At 35.3% G+C, this 19,768-nt stretch overlaps 1 protein-coding gene across 4 annotated transcripts in view; it reads right to left on the bottom strand.

The window, feature by feature from the left end:
* Positions 1 to 19,768, bottom strand: part of MAK (male germ cell associated kinase) — a 78,185-nt gene that overhangs the window by 20,843 nt on the left and 37,574 nt on the right. For all 4 annotated transcript variants that reach the window (XM_027835346.1, XM_027835287.1, XM_027835493.1 and 1 more), the window contains exons 9-11: positions 17,750 to 18,055; positions 12,267 to 12,439; positions 7,500 to 7,645 (exon numbers count right to left, since the gene is read on the bottom strand). In XM_027835346.1, the coding sequence (XP_027691147.1) occupies positions 7,500 to 7,645; positions 12,267 to 12,439; positions 17,750 to 18,055 (625 nt within the window). The remainder of the gene's footprint in view (positions 1 to 7,499; positions 7,646 to 12,266; positions 12,440 to 17,749; positions 18,056 to 19,768) is intronic.

Here is a 19,768-nt window from a genome sequence, read left to right as displayed (position 1 = left end):
TCTGTTGTCCTTCCCTATGATAAAGTTAAATTATACAAGAGAACCATGGTTTGTAAAATGAAAATCCCCATATGATGAGTTTTTTATTTGCAGAATTGAAATAGTGCTCCTGATTTCTTTGTGTGTCTATAGGTGCCTTGCAGACACATAGGTAGCATTCCAAATCCAACAACAAAAATTTATTAACGACCTATTACGTGCAAGGCACTGAACAAAAAATGTAAGTGAAATGATTCCTGCTCTCAAGAAATTTCCACTCCAGCTCAAGGAGAAAAACTCATTCTCAGGTAGATTGGGAGATAGCAACATTACTGGCATTTCTGATGTAGGGATCACCAGAATGTGGAAGAACCTACAGGGGATTTTCATTGAGTTTCACCCTTCAGAAAAGCTATTCTTGAATGGAAAACATGAGTTGTTGGGCTACCTTTATAGCAAAGTAGGGTTGTGCTTCCTTGTCGTCCCTTAGTAGAGCCCTGGTTTCTTAGCATGACCAGTGCCTGAATACAGTCTTCTTTGTAAATAATGATAATTTAAAATAATAGTATCAGAATCTTATCTTATTTAACACAATGGCATCCGCTAATTTATCAAGAGGAAAGGAAATAAGCATTTACATAGCACCTATTATGTGCCAGGCAGTGTGCTAAGCACTTTTTACAAATATTATCTCATTTGATTCTCACAGCAAGCCTTAAAGGGAAGTACTATTATAATCCCCATTTTACATCTAAAGAAATGGAGGCAAACAGAGGAAAAGTGACCTGCCCAGGTCTAACAGCTAGTAAGTATCCTGAGACTGAATTTGCACTCAGGTCTTTCTGACTCTAGGTCTAGTGCTCTACCCCACCAGCCAGACACTGGTCAGGCATAACTAATTTTCTGTTAGATAGAGAATTAGAAAAACTTTATAATAAGTATTTATAGCTTTTAAGATTCAAAAAAACATCACTGTTATAAATACCTTTTGCAGTGATGAATTTATGGATTAAATGAATGAAAGGTACACCTGCTATTTTTATAAAGAAAAGCAAGTCAACCAAGGGTGCATGAATTGTTACTCTAAATGATATTGTCATTGTGATATTTTGACTCTATAAAGTTGAATTAAAATGAGCTAAAGAAACCACTTATAATTTAAAAAAATACTACATAGAATAGAGGTTTTAAGGTAAAAGAAGATCTGTTGGAAAAAATTTTTAAAATGATTATCATCAATCTTCTTTGTAACACTGCAGTCTCCTTTCCAAATTCAGAGAGAATAAACCATGGTGCTTATTGTCCTCAGCAGAATCCCCAAGCTCTTCTCCAGTGACCTAAAATGCCACTTTTTGTACGTCAAGGGCACTATATCCAGGATTCTTCTAGTTCATGTGCGCATTTTCCATAACTATCTGGATATTGGGATAGTATAACAAGCACAAAGCTTTATCACCATTGAAATTTCACAGAACTGAATTAAGATATCTTTTCTAGAGATTTTTATTTCTACTTCTTTATTTTTATATACGTAACTTGTTGCACCCTTTTCTATTCCTACTCTGTATTTATTTAGACTTTGAAATATTGTACGCTCACAATAGGTTTTAGGGAATTCGCAGATATAAAATCAAAAGAATTGGATGAAGAGTCCTCCTAAATCATTTAGCCCAACTTTTATCTTTTAGATGAGGGAAATCAAGATTCAGAAAAGTGACTTACCTAAGGTCACATAGCTGGCAATTAGAAGGAACCTCAGAATTCACCTAATCCATCTCTTTATCTGAAGCATGAATGCCCTCTATGATAGTATGGCTGAAAAATAGTAATCTAGTCTCTGTTGAATACTCTAAGGGTCATGAACTCATTACCTTCTAAGGCATCCTTTTCACACTGAGCTGAAATCTGTATTCTTGTAGCTGCTCCTGATTGGTCCTACTTCTGTTAGGTTATAGATTCAGATACGGAAGAGACCTTAGAGGTCATCTAGTTCAAACCCCTCGTATTATAGATAAAGAAACAGAGACAAGAGCAGTGGAGTGAGTTGCCAAGGTAACACAGGCAGTAAGTGGCAGAGGCAGGATTGAAGCTCTAGTCCTTTAATACTCAGCCTAGCAAGCTTTCCATTGCATAACAGGCCTTCTGGGACCAAACAGAATAAGGCTAATCTTTCTTCTGCAAAAGAACCTTTCAATTATCTGAAGACAAAGTTCATGTTCCTTCTAAGTCTTCTCTAGGCTAACAAACACCAAAATTCTTTTAATCAATCCTAGGAAGGATTCACAATTTTAATTGCCAACCACTTCTGGACAGGGCAACTTCTTTATGTCTCTCCTAAAATGTGGTACCAGAACTAACTACAGCAGTCTAAAACTAAGGTTCCTGACTCCTAACACAAGTGTTCTTTCCAATATTTTCCATTATTTCCCAAAGCTTCTTTTATGGGATTAGCCCTAAAAGCATGGGCATCTCTTGTCTTTTCCTTAGATATTTTCTATTACCCTCCTGCACTAAAAAAAAAAAAAGTCAGTGAGGAAGGAGAAGGGAATGTTAACCATGTTAAAATATAGACCATCCAGGTCATTCTTTTCCTTTTTGTTGAAATAAATGATCGGAAAAGGAAAAGAGGATTTTGTTTTTGTTTTTTTGTTTTTTAGGCAATTGGGGTTAAGTGACTTGCCCAGAGTCACACAGCTAGTAAGTGTCAAGTGTTTGGTCTGAGGCTGGATTTGAGCTCAGGTCCTCCTGACTTCAGGGCTGGTGCTCTATCCACTGCGCCACCTAGCTGCCCTGAAAAGAGGATTAAGGATTAAAAAGTCACACTTACTACATTTTAATGTGGTAAAATAAGGAAAGGAAGAGGAAGTAGAAAAGGAATAAGATTTGAAGGAAATAGAATAGGGAGGAAAGAAACTGGGGACAAAGGGTAAGAATAAGGATAGATGTCCTCCTTATTTCAGAATTGATCGGCTATATTGAAATGTAAAATTTAGCTAATAATATGTAATGAGAGTTTAGTATATCCTTATTTTTTAAAAAATAACTATGCTACTTTGAGTCTTTAAAACATGTTGAAGACAAAGAAGAAGAAAAGTAGAATAACATTTGGGGAAATAAATTACAATTTGGAAAATGATCTGGTTGAAAATGCAGTGAAGACTGAGGAGAAAGGACAATGTTTAAGAGAGGAGAAAAGAAGCCATACAACAGTTTGCTTTGTTTCACAGAGAACTCACTTTATTTAATGTCTATGTCTATGGTTTTGTAAGACTGTTGGGTCTTTCCAGCAGAAAAGTCATTTCTTTTCAAAATGTAGACAGATTTTGGCCATCTATGTACTCCAGGACCTCGAGGACTCAGGTAGCCAGCCAGCTAGGGAGGAAGGGAAGCTTCGGAACTGCAAGGACATCAGTAAAACCCGCTGTCCTCAATGGACCTTTGGAGAAAATCAGGGGTTCTTGGAAATGGGGAGCTACTTCCAAAGGTCAAAAATTAATACAAACAAGTTTGAGTGCGCTGTCCTAGGGAAGTTAATCCAGTTAATTTGTGGACAAGTTAATCACAAAAATTGACTGCAAATATGTTCTGTAGATGTTATATTCAAACCTCACCTTTGTAACAATTTGGTCAGGATTTCTTCTATTACCCTTGGTAATTCTCTACCTCTCTTTTTCCCAAAGAAAATTAAGTTTGGATCTCATCACATTACTTAGGATGCAGGAGGTAAGTCTTCCTCAGCTGAGCCCTAAAACCCTTCTACAGCTTTTAGAGCACAGTGTAAGTCCCTGCCAAAAATTTCAATAACATAAAAGAAGAAAAATCTTGTATCAGACTTTAAAGATATATGGATATAAATATGTAAATATATATATATATCTGTAGCCTCAAGGCAATTAAAAATAGTATTTTTTTAAACAAAGGTAAATTTTTTTCTTTACAAAAATTAAGTTTTGGGGAAGAAAGCAATACTCTACATAATAATATCTCTTTTGATAGGACGTATCAATAATAATTGGTGCATCATCCATTTTCCCTTTGAACATGAATGAACAAATTACTAGAATAAGGTTACCTAATGTTACACAGAAGCTTCACTAATTTGGACTAATTGAGTGGAAAGACCAACGTGAAATGTACTGAAATATAAAGTATGAAATATTTTCAAAATGTATAACTGTAATAAAATTGTATTATTTTCAAGTAAACACAGTAACTCAGTAGGCTGTTGGCAAAGTGAGGTCACTGGGAACTTCTTTAATAAATAGAAAAGCATAATCTTAGCATGTTAATTGATATATATGAGTTCCAAAGAAAAAAAAGTCAGTTAAACAAAATCATAGAATTTTAGAGCTGGAAAGTGTCTCAGAGATCATTTAGTCCAACCCATCAATTTACAGATGAGGACACTGAAGCCCAAAGAGGTTTAGTGACTTCCCAAAGTTATTTAGCTAGTAAATAGGGCCAGAGTTACAATTCATCTATCTTGACTCACATTTTAATAAGCCTTTCTGCCATAGAGGGTACGTTCCTTGAAATTTTATCACCCTGTTGATTTACTTAGTACATCCTTTCTCTCCTATCCACCTTCCTCCAATTATTAGAACAAATGTAAACTTTAGCTCAGCTCTGTCTGAATTACCATATATTTCAAATTAAGAGAGTTCAAATGTGATTTATCTACATTTCACATACCTCCTGAATTTTTAGCCTTTTAATTTATGGCAGAATACTTTTTATTATGAAATGATTACTTTATAATAACAGATAACTAATTTTCATTCACTTTGCGGTCTGGAAAAGGAAAAAAATAACATTATTAGAATTCAGAAACCTTAGAATAGTGTAAAAATTCCAAATTCCATTCACATTTTAGTAGCCAAACTGTGAGGAATATTTCTAGGCATAGGCAGGGTTACCTTCTCTAACAAGAGCTGAGGACCCAAAGGCTGAAGGGACCCTAAAAAACTAATTTAGAAAAACTAGTGACTTTCAGGGGAAAAAAGCCAAACAAACAGCATTCCAAGGGGGGCAATTATAGAAACTGGATTTGGTTCTAGGTGCTGGTTGCATGGTATATGCGCATACTTCTTATGACACTGGTCATTTGTCAGTAAATTGCTGAATAGTTCCTCTTAATCCCAAAAATTTAATTTCTAGAACTTGATTGAATTCATTCTTGGCATTCAACATGATAACATCATCACTTATTTAAAATTTCTTTGACATCATGGAAGGGTATACTAGTACTCAAAATATTACAGTATCATCAGAAGTCTAGTATATTAGTTGTAGCACAATGGGCCTCTGACCTTTTCCTGCATCTCACCAATTATAAACCATTCCTATCTCCCCATAAAGTAACTCTCTGTGAGTCATGTCTGCTTGAACAGACTGTAAAAAACAGCTATCCTCTCTGAAGCAAGCAAATATGTAAAGCGTCAAAGGATCCACAGATGAGAGGAAAATGTCTCCTTCTTTCCCTCTCCCTCCAATGCCTTCCCCCATCCTCATCACCAGAATCCCTTAGGGCTCAAAAGGGCCTAGCCACAACCTCATACGGAGTTTTCAAGGGCTCTAGAGTAAGGGAGAAAAAGACATAGAGATGGCAGATAGAGTCACTGACTGGGGCTTACATTTAGCTTTCGATAACTACCTTTTGCTGTGAAGGCCAAACAAACTGATATTCAAATTTTTAATTATTTACTACTTTTTCAGAATGCCTTTGGGATTAGCCTCAATTCTCAATCAAAAATAATAGTGTAACAGTTTCATTGTGATGGTCACTTTTCATTAATGAAGAATACTAGGATCTGGAAAACAATTTTTATGGCCAGCTATTGGGGCAATGTGTGAATAGTCCATTAAATGACAGAAATATCCACTAAAGCAAATTTACTGACACGTGACAAAAAATTTTCTACCTGGCATATGAAAGGGCAGAATTATGTCTAAAGAATATTGTCTGATGAAAGCAGTAACCAAAGAACAGCTAAAATAGGGAAGGATGTTGATGGTGGAGCTTCAGGTGTTTTTGTAGCTCCAGTATTGGATTATCTTCACATCAAAAAGATCATCCATGGGGGCAGCTCGGTGGCGCAGTGGATAGAGCACCAGCCCTGAAGTCAGGAGGACCTGAGTTCAAATCCGGCCTCAGACTAAACACTTGAAACTTACTAGCTGTGTGACTCTGGGCAAGTCACTTAACCCCAATTGCCTTAAAAAATAAATAAATAAATAAATATAGACCATCCTTGAAATTCATAGTTGATACAATGGTAATTGCTTCAAGTTTTCTTGCCCTAAATTTGAAAATTTTTTATTTATTTAATTCTGCACTGGGTCGATTATATGTGCGCATGCTTATTCAAATTAGGGCTCAACTTTGAAACTAAAACGGCAAAATCAAAGCCATTATTAGGGTGGGACAACTGGGGCTTAGAGCCAAGGAACTAAAATTTAGAGAGCATAAAATTTCACAAATGCTCTCCTTTAGCAGAGCAGAAACTACTATAGTAATTAATTCCCCTCTCCATTGAACTAAATTTGTTTTTCTACTTCTTGTATTACTTCACATCATGAATTACAAAGTAGATTTGTGGGCAGATTTTGCGCTTTTCCCAGATATGAAAAGTGCTAATTGCACACTTGGTAATATCTATATCTGTAGCTAACATAAATTGTGACTTATCTGTAATAATTAAAATAAAATATGGAATTTAGCAAATATAATTGTTTTAGAAAGTACTGTTTTAGGAAAGTTTTCTTTCACCATAATCATAGTTAAGGTTCAGTTAACTGGAAGGAGTAGGCAATGAATGATTCACATTTACAGATAACATAAAAATTATACATATGGCTTTGGAATGTGTTTAATTTTCCTGCTTAGTTTGGGGCCTAACAGTATATAATCTTGTGTTCCTTTATCATGATAACAATCGTGGTTGCATTTTTAGGCCACTGAAGACAAACAGACTATGGTTACTTGCAATCATTTCTTTCCCTACGTTAACCCTTTCCTTAAGCTCACCTGTTGGTCCCCTACTTGTTTTTGCCTCAAAACCTTTTCTCCTTTGTTTTAGTTTTCTTCATCATACTGGTCTTTCGTGTTAATCCCTTGGATATCATAATGTTCTTGGGTATACATCAACTAATGGAGGAAGAGGCCCAGAAGAACTGATAACTGAGTGAACTTAGATAAATTAATTCACCTCTCTAGGTCTTATCTGTAAAGTGAGGGGATGATATTCAAGGTTCATTTCAGATCTAAATTTCTATGATTCTATGATTCTAAATGTGCTGAATGGCATGGCAAATATTGCCTAGGATTCAAAATTTGTCCTATAGAGAGATGAGGAATTCAGTATATATACACACACACACACACAATTAGTCCAAATTAGAATTTTTAAACAAAATGGATACAAAAATTCTAGCATAAATACATACACACACAGATAATTCTTTTTTGAATGTGCCTTTCATAAAAACTATCCAAGTCATCTAGTGTAGTCTTTACTTACCTGGAAGATATCTTGATTGTCTCAAGTAGTACTGTTTGGCAGCTGAACTGGATGAAAACTCAGGGTCGTTTTTTAAGATAGCAGCAGGCAAACTCCTGTTTTCCCCTCCTGACTTACTGGAGCTTGAGCGTATGGGTTCTGGTACACTGAAAATAAATATATAAAATAGTATCAGAGTATACAAAACGAAAATGGTCTTTTCTTACTTACTCTTCATAAATCCTTTCAGAACAGCTAATGTGACACCTTAGATGATTCCCATAAGCTTTCTTTAACAGAAATATTGTTTGGTACCATCATCAACTAGCTGTTAACCTTGCTCTTCAATTTATAGTATGGTGAACAGAAGATCATTTCATATTGTATTACATCGGGTGACATTAACTAATTGGTTAAACAGACTAACTGCTTACTTAGTTACGTAAAAATGGTGTTCTGATCTTTCAGAAAAATGAAGTTTTCTTAATTTAACAGGTCATAGTATAATCAATCTGAAGATAGTAGGAAGGTAAGTCAATCATGGTCACCTTAACTCAAGTGTGCTAGAGTTAGCTCTGGCTTGAAGCTACTTGTGAACATTTTTAGTGTGAACTTCAGATAGCACACTTATTACACTCCGGATATCTGCATTCGCTACAAATCAGGGCTTATTTGATTGTTTAGAGTTAAGAAAGTGTTAATAAAAATTAAACTTAAAAGCGTGTGCATACATTTTTCTCCCCAAATTCTGGTCGTCAGCTCACTCCTGAACTGCTCTATAGACACTGTGTAAGCTCAGTGGGAATGTGTAGCTTAGGGAATGAAGTTATCACTAGACTGGAGGACTGGGACTGCTGGCTAATTAGTTGGCTATAATAATCATTGGTATGATCGGCAAGATACAAAAGGGTGTTTTGATTTATGGGAAGGGAAGGATAAGGGAAGGATTGTTGTGAGGGGGGTAGATTAAGTAATAGGAGGGCAAGGTAGTGGGTAGAAGAAAAGCAATAGGTCAAAGGGGTGTATAAAAGGGTATTTAGACTTAAGGGAATGGGAGAATAAGGAAGGGATCGCTGGGGGTGGGGTGGGGTAGGTTAAGTAATAGGAGGGCAAGGTAGTGGGTAGAAGTAAAGTTGAGGAATTAGGAGAAATAGGAAAAAAGAGATACGCACAAACATAAAAACAAAGATTAGGAGTAGAATCTCTTAGGGAAAGTATGTATATTTGTATGTGTGTATATTTGTATGTATGTATATGTGTATGTATATATCAATATATAAATATATCCATGCTTAATTGTAGCCTGGGGGGGGTAGAAGGGAGGAGAAGGGGGGAAAAAGTAAAAAATATACAGCAGAGAACAAAAAAAGGAAGGCAAAGGAAGCAAAGAAAAAACGGACAGCTATCAACATAACACGCAGTATTTAATATATAGGCTTTCTTGAAATAGAACATTATTGCTATATATTCTGAATCCTCTCCTATGTTCTGCTATGCACATGATATTTTTTTCTTTTCTTATTTTATATTTATTTATGATATGTTTCTTTTTCTTTTCTTATGTATTTGTTTTAGTATTTGTATGACTTAAAGGCCATTTACCATCCCTGGTTACTTTTTCCCATCTTATCAATGCGCTTCATAAAATATGTATGGTGTGCCAAACTAAACATAAAAATGCAGAGGTGGTCTGGGCAGGACAGTGGGACTATCTATCCCCTCTCGTTACTGCTAGAAGCTGTGCTACTCTTAATGAAGCCCAAGACTCAATCAGCTTTCTTGACTGTCCTGTCATACTATTGACCCAAGTTAAGCTTGTATCCCACTAACATCCCCAGATCTTTTTTAGATAAACTACTGTCTACCCATACTTCTCCATCTTGTATTTGTGAAGTTGATTTTTATAGCCCAAGTGTAAGATTTTTGACATATCTTGCTATTTAATTTCATTTTACTAGCTTCAGCACACTGTTGTATCTTTCTGAATCCTGATTCTGTCATACAGTGTTAGTTCTTCCTCACAGATTTCTGTCATCTGCAATTTGATAGTCATGTCCTCTACTCCTTTATCCAATAGTCTTGATGCACTCTTACTAGAATCTTCCTTGAGAATGAACATTTAATCAGTTCTAAATTCACCTAACTGTACTATTGTTTATATCACTTCTCTTTTTTGAAAATCAAGACCACTTTTACCCTTTTTCAATCTCTTTTCCATAAGCTTTCTAACCCTACTGATGGTGGCACGACAATCACAACTTTCAGTTTTTTAAGTACCCTAGGATATAATTTACCTCAGCTAAGAGGCTTGAATTCATCAGGAGGAGCTAGGTGCTCTCTTACTATCTGAATTTAGTGACCTGTAAGAATCATACCCATTAATCAAGGGCCATATTAACTGCCACCTTCCTTCATGAAACTTTCCCTGATCTCTCCGTACTGCTTAGCTAGGGGTAATGTCTCTCATCTCTGAACCCTCTTAGCACGTTTATCCCTATTATGGTACCAGTACATTATTTTAAAGTCATTTGATTTCATGTATTTATCACTATTTGATTATAAGATCCTTGAGAACAGAAACTATGCCTTTTTCATCTTTACATGAGCTGCAATACTTAGCACAGTGCTTTGTATTCAGTAGATTCTCAATATATTTTTGTTGAATGAATTATTCTCATCATTTTAAACTTTTTGATTATTTTGGGGCCTTTATTACTGTCTAGTATCTTTTTATGAGCAAGTTTATAGAGGATACTATGAATATGAAAAAAGGTATATTCAACTGAATTAAAATCAGAAAACCTGGTGTTGAATCCTAGTTCTATTATTTGCCAGTTATATAACTCTGAATAAATCATTTGTCTGAGTCTTTGTTTCATCTTTTACAAAAGGGAAATAATGAACTCACACCACCTCCTCCAGGGTTCTCATAAGGATATCAAATGGAATAACTCTTTAAAATATTTTGTAATGAATATGTGCTATTCAATATGTATTTATCTGAACACCAGCCATGTACCTAGAAATCTACGAAACACAGTGGGATTTCCTAAAGAAGCATGAATCATGGTTCCTGCTTTCAAGGAATTTGCAATGTCAATCTTACAAGATATACCCATATCAAACAATTAAGAGAATCATGTTAAACCTTTTGTTTTTGTTTTTGACTGGGGGAGGGTGGGATTAGTGAGGGAAAGGGAATAAGGAGCAGGAATAGTAGATTGTGATATAAATTAGGGAAGTTTATCCATTTTCACTTTGCCATAGTGTAGTGCATGGACTACCACCTTTAAAATCTAAGTTACTGGGGCAGCTAGGTGGCGCAGTGGATAGAGCACTGGCCCTGAAGTCCGGACGACCTGAGTTCAAATCCGGCCTCAGACTAAACACTGAACACTTACTAGCTGTGTGACCCTAGGCAAGTCACTTAACTCCAATTGCCTAACAAGAAAAAATTAAAAAAAAAAAACAAAATCTAAGTTATTTCAAATCCTGGTTTGGGAAGAATTGTCTTATTTCTCCCTTCTCTTTACTTTGTTCCCCATTCCTCACCCCTTCCCCAAGGAAAATTTAACAAATTTTCAATTAGAATGAGAACTGTGTAGGTTTTTAAAAAATTCCTACAGTCTGTTGAAAATACAATTCAAACATAAAATGAACCTCTCAGCAGGTGCCTGAACTTTCTTTTGGGAGGGAAACATTTGAACTTGTATGTATGTAAGTGAGAGATAAACACATTATCTACTTAAAAACTGTCTTGATCTCAACCCTGGTTAGCACACTTTTACCTTTACTGTATTTTCTCATCCCAAACTGAGAATACTAAAAAAAAAAAAGAGACAAAAAAAGTAAACATCACAGTCAGCATTCTCTGTGAATTAAGATTTATATACATAAATGTATATATTTTTAAAAAGCCAAAACCATGGCAAACCAGGATTCAAACCAAGCAATCTTAGGTTTTCAAGGTGGCAGCCCATATACTACATGATAGCAAATAGCTGTTGGACAAGCTTCCCTAACTTGTATCATCCCTTGTCTCACTGCCTTCTCTTGAGTACCTAGAAGAAAAAAAAAAGTAAAAATAAATTTACCAAAGTAAATACCCTTTCATAACTCTTAACAATATTTAACCCGTCTTTCACTCCACCCAGAGTGTCCTTCACCTAACTTGTCAATTAAGAAAAAGAAATATCAAAGACTAAAATCTAAAAAAAATTTTTCAGCAAAAGTTATAAAAATTTCCAAAAGGTTTCTAATCTGTTTTTTCATCAACAAAGTAAAAGTGCTAACATCACGCTGGGGTAGGGCTCACCTCTCATTTGCTAATAGTCATGCCCATTGTAAAGAGGTATTTTTCAGCAAATGGGCCATAACATATGTTATATATTTTGTCAGTCACAAAGCCTAATTTAGAATATCTTTTAAAGGTTTATAAAAAAACCAACTATAAATCTTATACTACACACAGCTTAAATTCATTATATAACAACTTTAACAAAACAGATAACAAAGCAAAAACTGCCAGATAACAGTTATCATGAACAATTAATACTTTTTTTTTAAGTGGCACAATGTGGTAGAAGTAAAGATTCCTGTCCACTGTAAAACACAACGAAATGGTTTGGAACAAAAACAAGTGAAAATAACTGCTGTTTTTTAATCAACCAAAATTGACTAAAGAATCAATAGAATTTAATGCCTGGATATGGGAGATAAGAAGAGAAAAGAAACAATCTCCAAGAATCTTTTCTTAATAACCGTCACTTGTTGCAGTGGAAGCCTTACCTAAATGCCAAATCCTTTTTCTTCTTTTCTTTTGGAACAGAGATGCTGGGTTTCTTGGAATGTGAGACTCCAAAATCAAAGTTGTCAATATCTTCCCAGCTATCTCCAGTCTTGAGCACAGTCTGACCCCAACGCCTTCTACCATTTTTATGACCCACTGCAACATTGTGCTTCTGTGGTAAAAAAAAAAAAAAAACAGTCATGACAATCATAATTATTTCATATTTATATAGTCCTTTAGATTTACAAAGCATTTTTCTCATAATGATCCTATGAGGTAAGTAGTTAAAATTTTATTATTTCCATATATAGGTGAAGAAACTGAGGCTCAGTCGGACTGCTGGAGTGGGAATGTGACCTCAGTTCTCTTGACTCCAGTTAATACACTCCTTTCAATACATCACACCTGCCTTTTACGATTAACAAATGTTTATTGAACACTTTATTATTTGCAAGATACTGTGTTGGACACTAAGGGTACTTGCCCTAAATTAACTTACAATCTAGTTGAGGTAACAAATAAATTCATGAAAGGTTAATGAATAATAATAGGTAACAAAATAAAGACTAAATTATGTAGAGTGGTTCCCAAACTCATTTGGCCTATTGCCCTCTTTAAATAAATTACTCAGCGCCCCCCTGGGGTAAGGTCAGGTTAACCCTTATTTTTATTCAATGCCCCCCAATTGTACCCAAGGCTACTACAGCCCCCCCCCCATCATTCCAGTGCTTGCCAGGGGGTGGTATCTTCCACTTTGGGAACCTATGTCTGGACTGCAGACAGTAAGCCTTATAGGAATTAAGAAAAAAGAAAGATCTCTCTGAGCTGAAATAACTGGAAAAGATTCCATGGAAGATGTCAGCTTTGCACTACTTCAAAAGATGAATAGTACACAAAGAAATGGGAATGGACATTCCAGTTAGAGTAGCCATGTGAGAAAACACATGAGTTGGAAGAACCATTCTCCAACAGATAAGTGGTCAAAAGATACAAAAACTTTTCAGAAGCAAAAATGCAAATGATCAACAACCACTATACTCCATTTCACTACATATAGGAACATTCTTTCTGCCACTGACTACATGGATAAATGCTCAGGAATGGGACTACTGGATCAAAAGGTATGTACATTTTAGTGGTTTTTCTTACATCATTCCAAACTGTTTTTCAGAATGATTGGACTAACTTACTGATTAACCAATAGTGTGTTAGTGGGCCTGATCCACCACTACCCCTCCAACAATTACTTTTTAAAAACTCATATTGCCAATCTGTTGGGTTCTAAGTGAAACTTTAGACCACTTTTCCCATATAGTTAACAATGTGCAATTCTTTTGAAAACTCTTTGTTCATATCCTTTTACCATTTACTTACTGGGGAGTATTTTTAAGTTAAATGTATTTGTATCAATTCCTTATATATCTTAGATGACAGATTTTTATCAGATATACGTGATGTAAAAGCTCCCCCCTCCCCCCAAGAATATAGGTTATCTTATTTGTACTTCTTTTATCCATACAAAATCTTCTAAATTTTTTGTAACTGAAATTGTCTACTTGACCTTTAATGATCTCTATCTCTCCATAAATCTGAAAGATATCTCCTTCAGTTCTCCTTCCTTTTTGATATACTTTTTCATATTTAGGTCACATATACCTTTGGGGCTTCCTATGGAATATGGTATAAGATTATGGCATAAAATTTAATTTCTGTCAAACAGCATTACACATTAAAAAGAAAATATACTAAGAATAAGAAATCCAGGAAATAGGGGAGGAGGAAGCATGGTAGGGAGCATTTGGATGAAGATCAAAAGGGACATATACAGAAACAATATCATCTTCACAGAATAATACACACTACCTAAGAAGGAAGTGGAAACAGATGAGGAATTCAGGAAACAGATCCAAAGCCTGGGATGGGAATATGGAATAGTAGTAATGGGGGACTTCAATCACCCAGACAATCTGCTAAAGATCTCTCACTGCCAAAGGTAGAGCATCTAATCATTTCTTGACTGACTAAATAGTATTTTTTTTTCCTTCAAAAGATACAAGAACAAAGGGAAGTCTGTTCTGTATTTGATTCTCACCAAAAAGAAGGAACTGGTTGCTGGGGTAGAAATGAGCAGAACCCTCATAGTAAATGAGAACTTCGTTTAGAATTTGTGATAGAAAAGTAAGAAAAATCAGGAATGATCTGATATGCGGCCTAGATTTTGGTCATCTCAAAGGGTTCAAAGAATAATAGTTAGGATCTCAGGGAGTAAAATTCTATATAAGAAGTAAGGAGAAAATGGACTCTGAAAATTTAATTCTGAAGCTACAAAGAAAAACAATTCCAATGAGGAATAACAGGCAAAGTCATTTAAGACTGATAGGGATATACAAACAACTCATTAATTAATTTATATTTTTAAAAGACACGTAAAGAACATGGATGCAAAGGAAGGTAAATATGAATAAATTAAAAACAATATAATTATTTAAGAACAGCATTAAGAGCACTGAAACAGAATGAGATGAGTGAGGAAGGTGAAGGACAACAAGAATTAGGTTTTAGTTATATAAGGGAAATTGGGGTGCATGCTACTTGGGGTAGATGAGGAAATGATAACTAACAACAGAGAGAAGGCAGAGCTGCTCAACATTTTCTCTGCCAAGGAGAGAACTTTGGTATGGAAAAGATGGAACATAAATAACTAGATGGAAGATAAAACTTAAGATAAATAAGGAAACAGCAAGAGATCATTTAACTGCTAACTGTACTTGAACAACAAGAATTCCTTCTACAATACACTTGACAGGTAGTCAACTGGCCTTTGCTTGAAGATCTCCAGTGAAGGGGAATCCATGGTTCTTAGCCTATAGGGGATGAAAGAACTAGCAGGCATGATGGCTAATTCACTATCAATGATCTTTGAGGATCAAGGAGAATATGGGAATGCAGATGAGAGAGAAAATGTGCTGACTTGCTTTTAAAAGGCAAAAAAATAGACTATGCTAATTTTATGCCAACAAGCCTGACTCTCATTTCTGGCAAAATTCTAGAATATACTATTAAAGGAACTCTCATTAAACATGAAGGCAAATCATTGAAGGAGAAAGACCACGAAACCTGGAATGAGAATTTGGGCTGAATCACATCTCAGGCCAATGGCTACATCACCTCTGAGTAAGTCATTTAATCCCTCTAAACTCTAGTTTTCCCATCTGTAAAAGGGGCTAATAACACATTGCACAATCTTGTGAAACTCAACTGAAATGAGGTTTGTAGAGTACTTTGTAAACCTTAAAGCTCTACGTAAATTTCAGCTACTGTCATCACCATCACCACCATCATCATCATCACTATTAATCTATTATTATTACTTCTAAGTGACTAGTCAATAAGAATGATTATGTACTTACTATGTGCTGGGAGAGGAAAGAGTGATCACAAAGAGTCAGTTTTACCAAATTTAAATGGTTTCCTTTTTTGATAGGTTTAATAGACTAGGAAGTGATGAAGATGCTACATAAAGATGTAGTTTACCTGGATTTCAGCAAAGCATTTGACAAACTCTCTCATGTTTCTTTTGGCAATGATAAAGAAATGTGAGATGATAGCACTGTTATATGGGTTTGGAATTGGTTGAGTGGCTGAACCCAAAGAGCAATTATTAATGGTTTGATCTCATCTTGGAAGAAGGGCCCCTGGGCAGCGTGCGAAGGATGTGTACCTAGCCCTTGGTTGTGTAACATTTTTATCAATGCCCTAGATAAAGGCATGGTTGGCATGGTCATTACATCTGCAAATGACACAAAGGTGGGAGGGACAACTAATACATTGGATGACCATCAGGATTCAAAAAGATGTTATGTTAGAGTATGGGACAAATTTAAGACGGTAAAATTTAAGGATGAGGTAAGATAAATACAAATTCTCAAGATTGGATTCCAAAAATCAACTTTACAAGAATAAAGTAGGAAGGTGGGGTTGGGTAACAGCTTGTCTAAAAAAAGGACTAGAGTTTGTAGTAGACTGAAAGCCTAATGAGTCAACAATGTGTCAGCAGCCAAGAAAGTTAATGCAGTCTTAGGCTGTATCAAAAATGACATAGCAACTAGGAGTAGGTGGGTGATAATACTACTATACTTTGTCCTGATTAGACCGTACCTATTATGTTCCATTCTGGATAGGACACTTATAAGCTGAGTGTGTTCAGAGGAGTGCAAATAGGATGATGAAGTGACTTGAGATCATGTTCTATAAAGGAAAGATTGAAGACACTGGGGAAGTGTAACCCAGAGAAGAGAAGACTTACAGGATTAAGATAGCTTCCTCCAAGTAAATGAAGAATAATTAGCCTTGTTCTACTTGAACTCCAAAAGATGAACTAAGAAGTTGCAAATTTAGTCTTGATATAAGGGAATACTTCATAATAATCAAAACTACATAAGCTGCCTCAGGTGGTCGCACATTCTCATCATGAAAGGCTGGATGATGACTTTCCAGATAGAGAAAAGTGGGGATTCTTGTTCAGGTATAGGCTAGAGAAGACAGCCTTTGAAGTTATTTCCAGCTTTGAGAATCTGGGATTCTTTAATTAGAAAGGAATGGATGAATTTGAATGATATCATAAAGGAAAAATCAACTGAACTTAGTGACAACTAGATATGGAAGAGGAGAGAGAGGAAGGACTCACAGTTAACTAACATTTTGAGTCTGGCTAATTAAGAAAAATGGTAAAATTAATGGAAAAATGGAGGCTGGGAGAGGGAGCTACTCTTGAGGAGAAGATAAGGAATTTAGTTTTAGATGTTTTGAGTTGGATAGAAATGAGGGAAATCTAAGTGAGTATGTTCAGAAGGCAGCTGGAAATGCAAGGCAAAAGGTTGGGATAAAAAAGACAGAGATGAAGATAAAAATTTTGAAGTAATCCATTGAAGTGAGAGTTGAAACTATAGGAGAGATCTCTCTTCTCTCTGTGGGAAGGAGACTGAGGATCAAATCTTTGGGAATATATAGTTAGGGGAGAGGAAGAAGGGTATATAAAGAAAACAATAAAAATAAAGTTTGATGCTGCATATTATCTAATTCAGAAAACCTCCTCTCTTTAGGCCAATTAACAGTTAGAAACAACATAAAATTCTGAAGAACTTAAATTAGCACTCAAGAACTGAATTCTTTAAAATTTTTAATTTGAAACCATTTACATCTCAATTACTAGTTTTTAAAAAATGTATAGAGTTTAGTTGTTAATCGCTTTCCATTGTTGAGTTTCTGTTTTGTCTTTCATACTTAAGTGGCAGAAGAGTGGATTTTTTTTCCCCTTTGGATATTTAAACCCATAAATTTGTCAAGATTGTCCTTTGGGCAAGAAGTACTTTAACACAGAACTGACATGCATTTTTCTAAGGTTTTTTTGAAAGGTCTGAAAACAAGGCCCTGACAATGTCATTAGTGAAACAATTCCATTTTGTTATTGCCAGTTACTTACAGGTGATGAGTTTTTGATGATACTTGGAAATAACGGTTCTTGATGTTTTTGGTGAGGTTGTTGTTTTGAAGGCTGCTGGGTAGGCAAGTTCTGTGGCAACTGAATTGGTTGTAGTGGCTGATGGATAATTTTCTGTTGGGGATGTGGCTGGGCCTGGTCATCTGGTGTAGGTTTAAGTTCTAATTCAACAAAGGATTGTTTTGGCTCCTTTGGCTGAAGTTGTTTATTCACAGGTTGCTTTGGTTCCAAGTACTGTGGTGGAGGGCCTAATATTTGACCAATTTGAAAATATGGATATTTCAAAGCCTGAAAAAACACAGAAGATATTAAATTAATATATTAAAAATTAAAATAATAATAATGATAGGTAGCATTTAGAAATCACTTTCAGCTTTGCAAAGTGCTTTACATATGGTATTTCTCCTGTAAATGTAGCATTTATCATGAAACCAGAACTACAAATATTTAAAGAACTTAATATGTAGCTTGTTGAAATTGACTGATTTTCTTGTTATTACTTTAAATTAGACATGCTGATTAGCGACATACTGATTTTTAGTGGTGATAAAATAAATCGGTTCTGACTGCAGTTTATGAAAACTTGTGATCTGAATGGTCTACATAACATTCAGTTTCATAGTTATTCATAATTTTCATTATCTTAAGCATCATAACTGCCAATATTTGAAAACTGTAAGGAGTTTAATATCAAATATACAACACTGACTTAGTATGGAGATGGACTAAAATAAGAATGTTTTTGGTAGGACAAAATAGAAGCAGACTGATAAAAATAATTAATATTTTTGCTAATTTAAAAAGACCACCAAAGGTAGTAGCATATAGGTAGATTCAGAAGGGGAAACAGCAAACATCAAAAAAAGTTTAACTTTTTAAATATGGTATAATGTTATTTTGTTTTGCTCTATCTAATAAAGATGTAGACCGTCCAAATTTATGAATTTGGGTTGCAGATTTGCTCCATGTTTTGACTGTTAATTGGTGTTTGTCATAAATATATTATTACAAAATTAATAATTTTTAAAAATATACTTTGCAAGTTCCATGGACCTGTGATTCTATGGAGTAGGGCTTTTCAGATATCACAGTAAGGTCATTCAGAGCACAAATTCTCAGGGAGGGAGATGACGTATGTATGGGTAGGGAGGAGATGAAGTAAACTATTCCTAAATCCTTCCTCACCTACAAGAAGCAAAGTGACCATTCCTCTGTCTGTTTACTGAACGGAGAAAAAAAGAGCATTGCTTTCTTGGTAGATAGGGATTGCTAGGAAGGAGGGGAAGGGGCAGGAGTGAAACAGAGAAGGAAGAGCAAAGGCAGGTAAGGGAAGAACTAAGCCTAGCTGTATCAGTGAACTAAGAGTTCAAGGCCCATGAAGACTGAGAACTATTGTTGACTGGTAGTTTTGGGGATACTTATAAATAATACTGGGGAGTGGTTTGGGAAAATGTGTCTGACCTGTATCACTTTACCTTCTCTTCCAAAGGGACAGTTCTGGGTTCTTTGCATATTTGTATTCTAATTCCTAAGAATGAAATCTTAGGATACCATGTTACCAAAAAGTCCAGGACCAGCCTTGTGGGGAAGAGGTGAGGTAGAGGAGAGCTACTCAAGAGCAGGGACTGACACCTCTTTAAGTCACTTTGCCCTTGATTATTTGCTAATTTCTTGCTTAAGTGATACAAGTAGCTTAATGTTTGCTCATTTATTAGCTCATAAGGGACCAGATTGAGAGACTGAACTATTTGGGAGGTTTTCTGTACAACATGTGTAGTGTATAATATTAAACCTAGAGAGATACTAAAAATGTAAGAAATCCAATGTACAATCTGAAGCAATGGAGACTGTATGCTACATTTTTTAAAACCAACAAGTCTTTGCTGAGCTTCCATCAGACACAGATAAGTGCACTGTGTGTTTATAAACACTAAAAAAAAGAGTAGTTAAAACAATTAAAATCTTAAAACAAAGAAATGATATAAATTCATATATAAAAAG

This window comes from Vombatus ursinus, unplaced genomic scaffold, assembly GCF_900497805.2.
Source record: "Vombatus ursinus unplaced genomic scaffold, bare-nosed wombat genome assembly UNPS02000577.1, whole genome shotgun sequence".
In the NCBI taxonomy this organism is placed as follows: domain Eukaryota; kingdom Metazoa; phylum Chordata; class Mammalia; order Diprotodontia; family Vombatidae; genus Vombatus; species Vombatus ursinus.
Note: the sequence above shows the minus strand (reverse complement) of the source record. Positions and strands in the feature narration are given on the sequence as shown.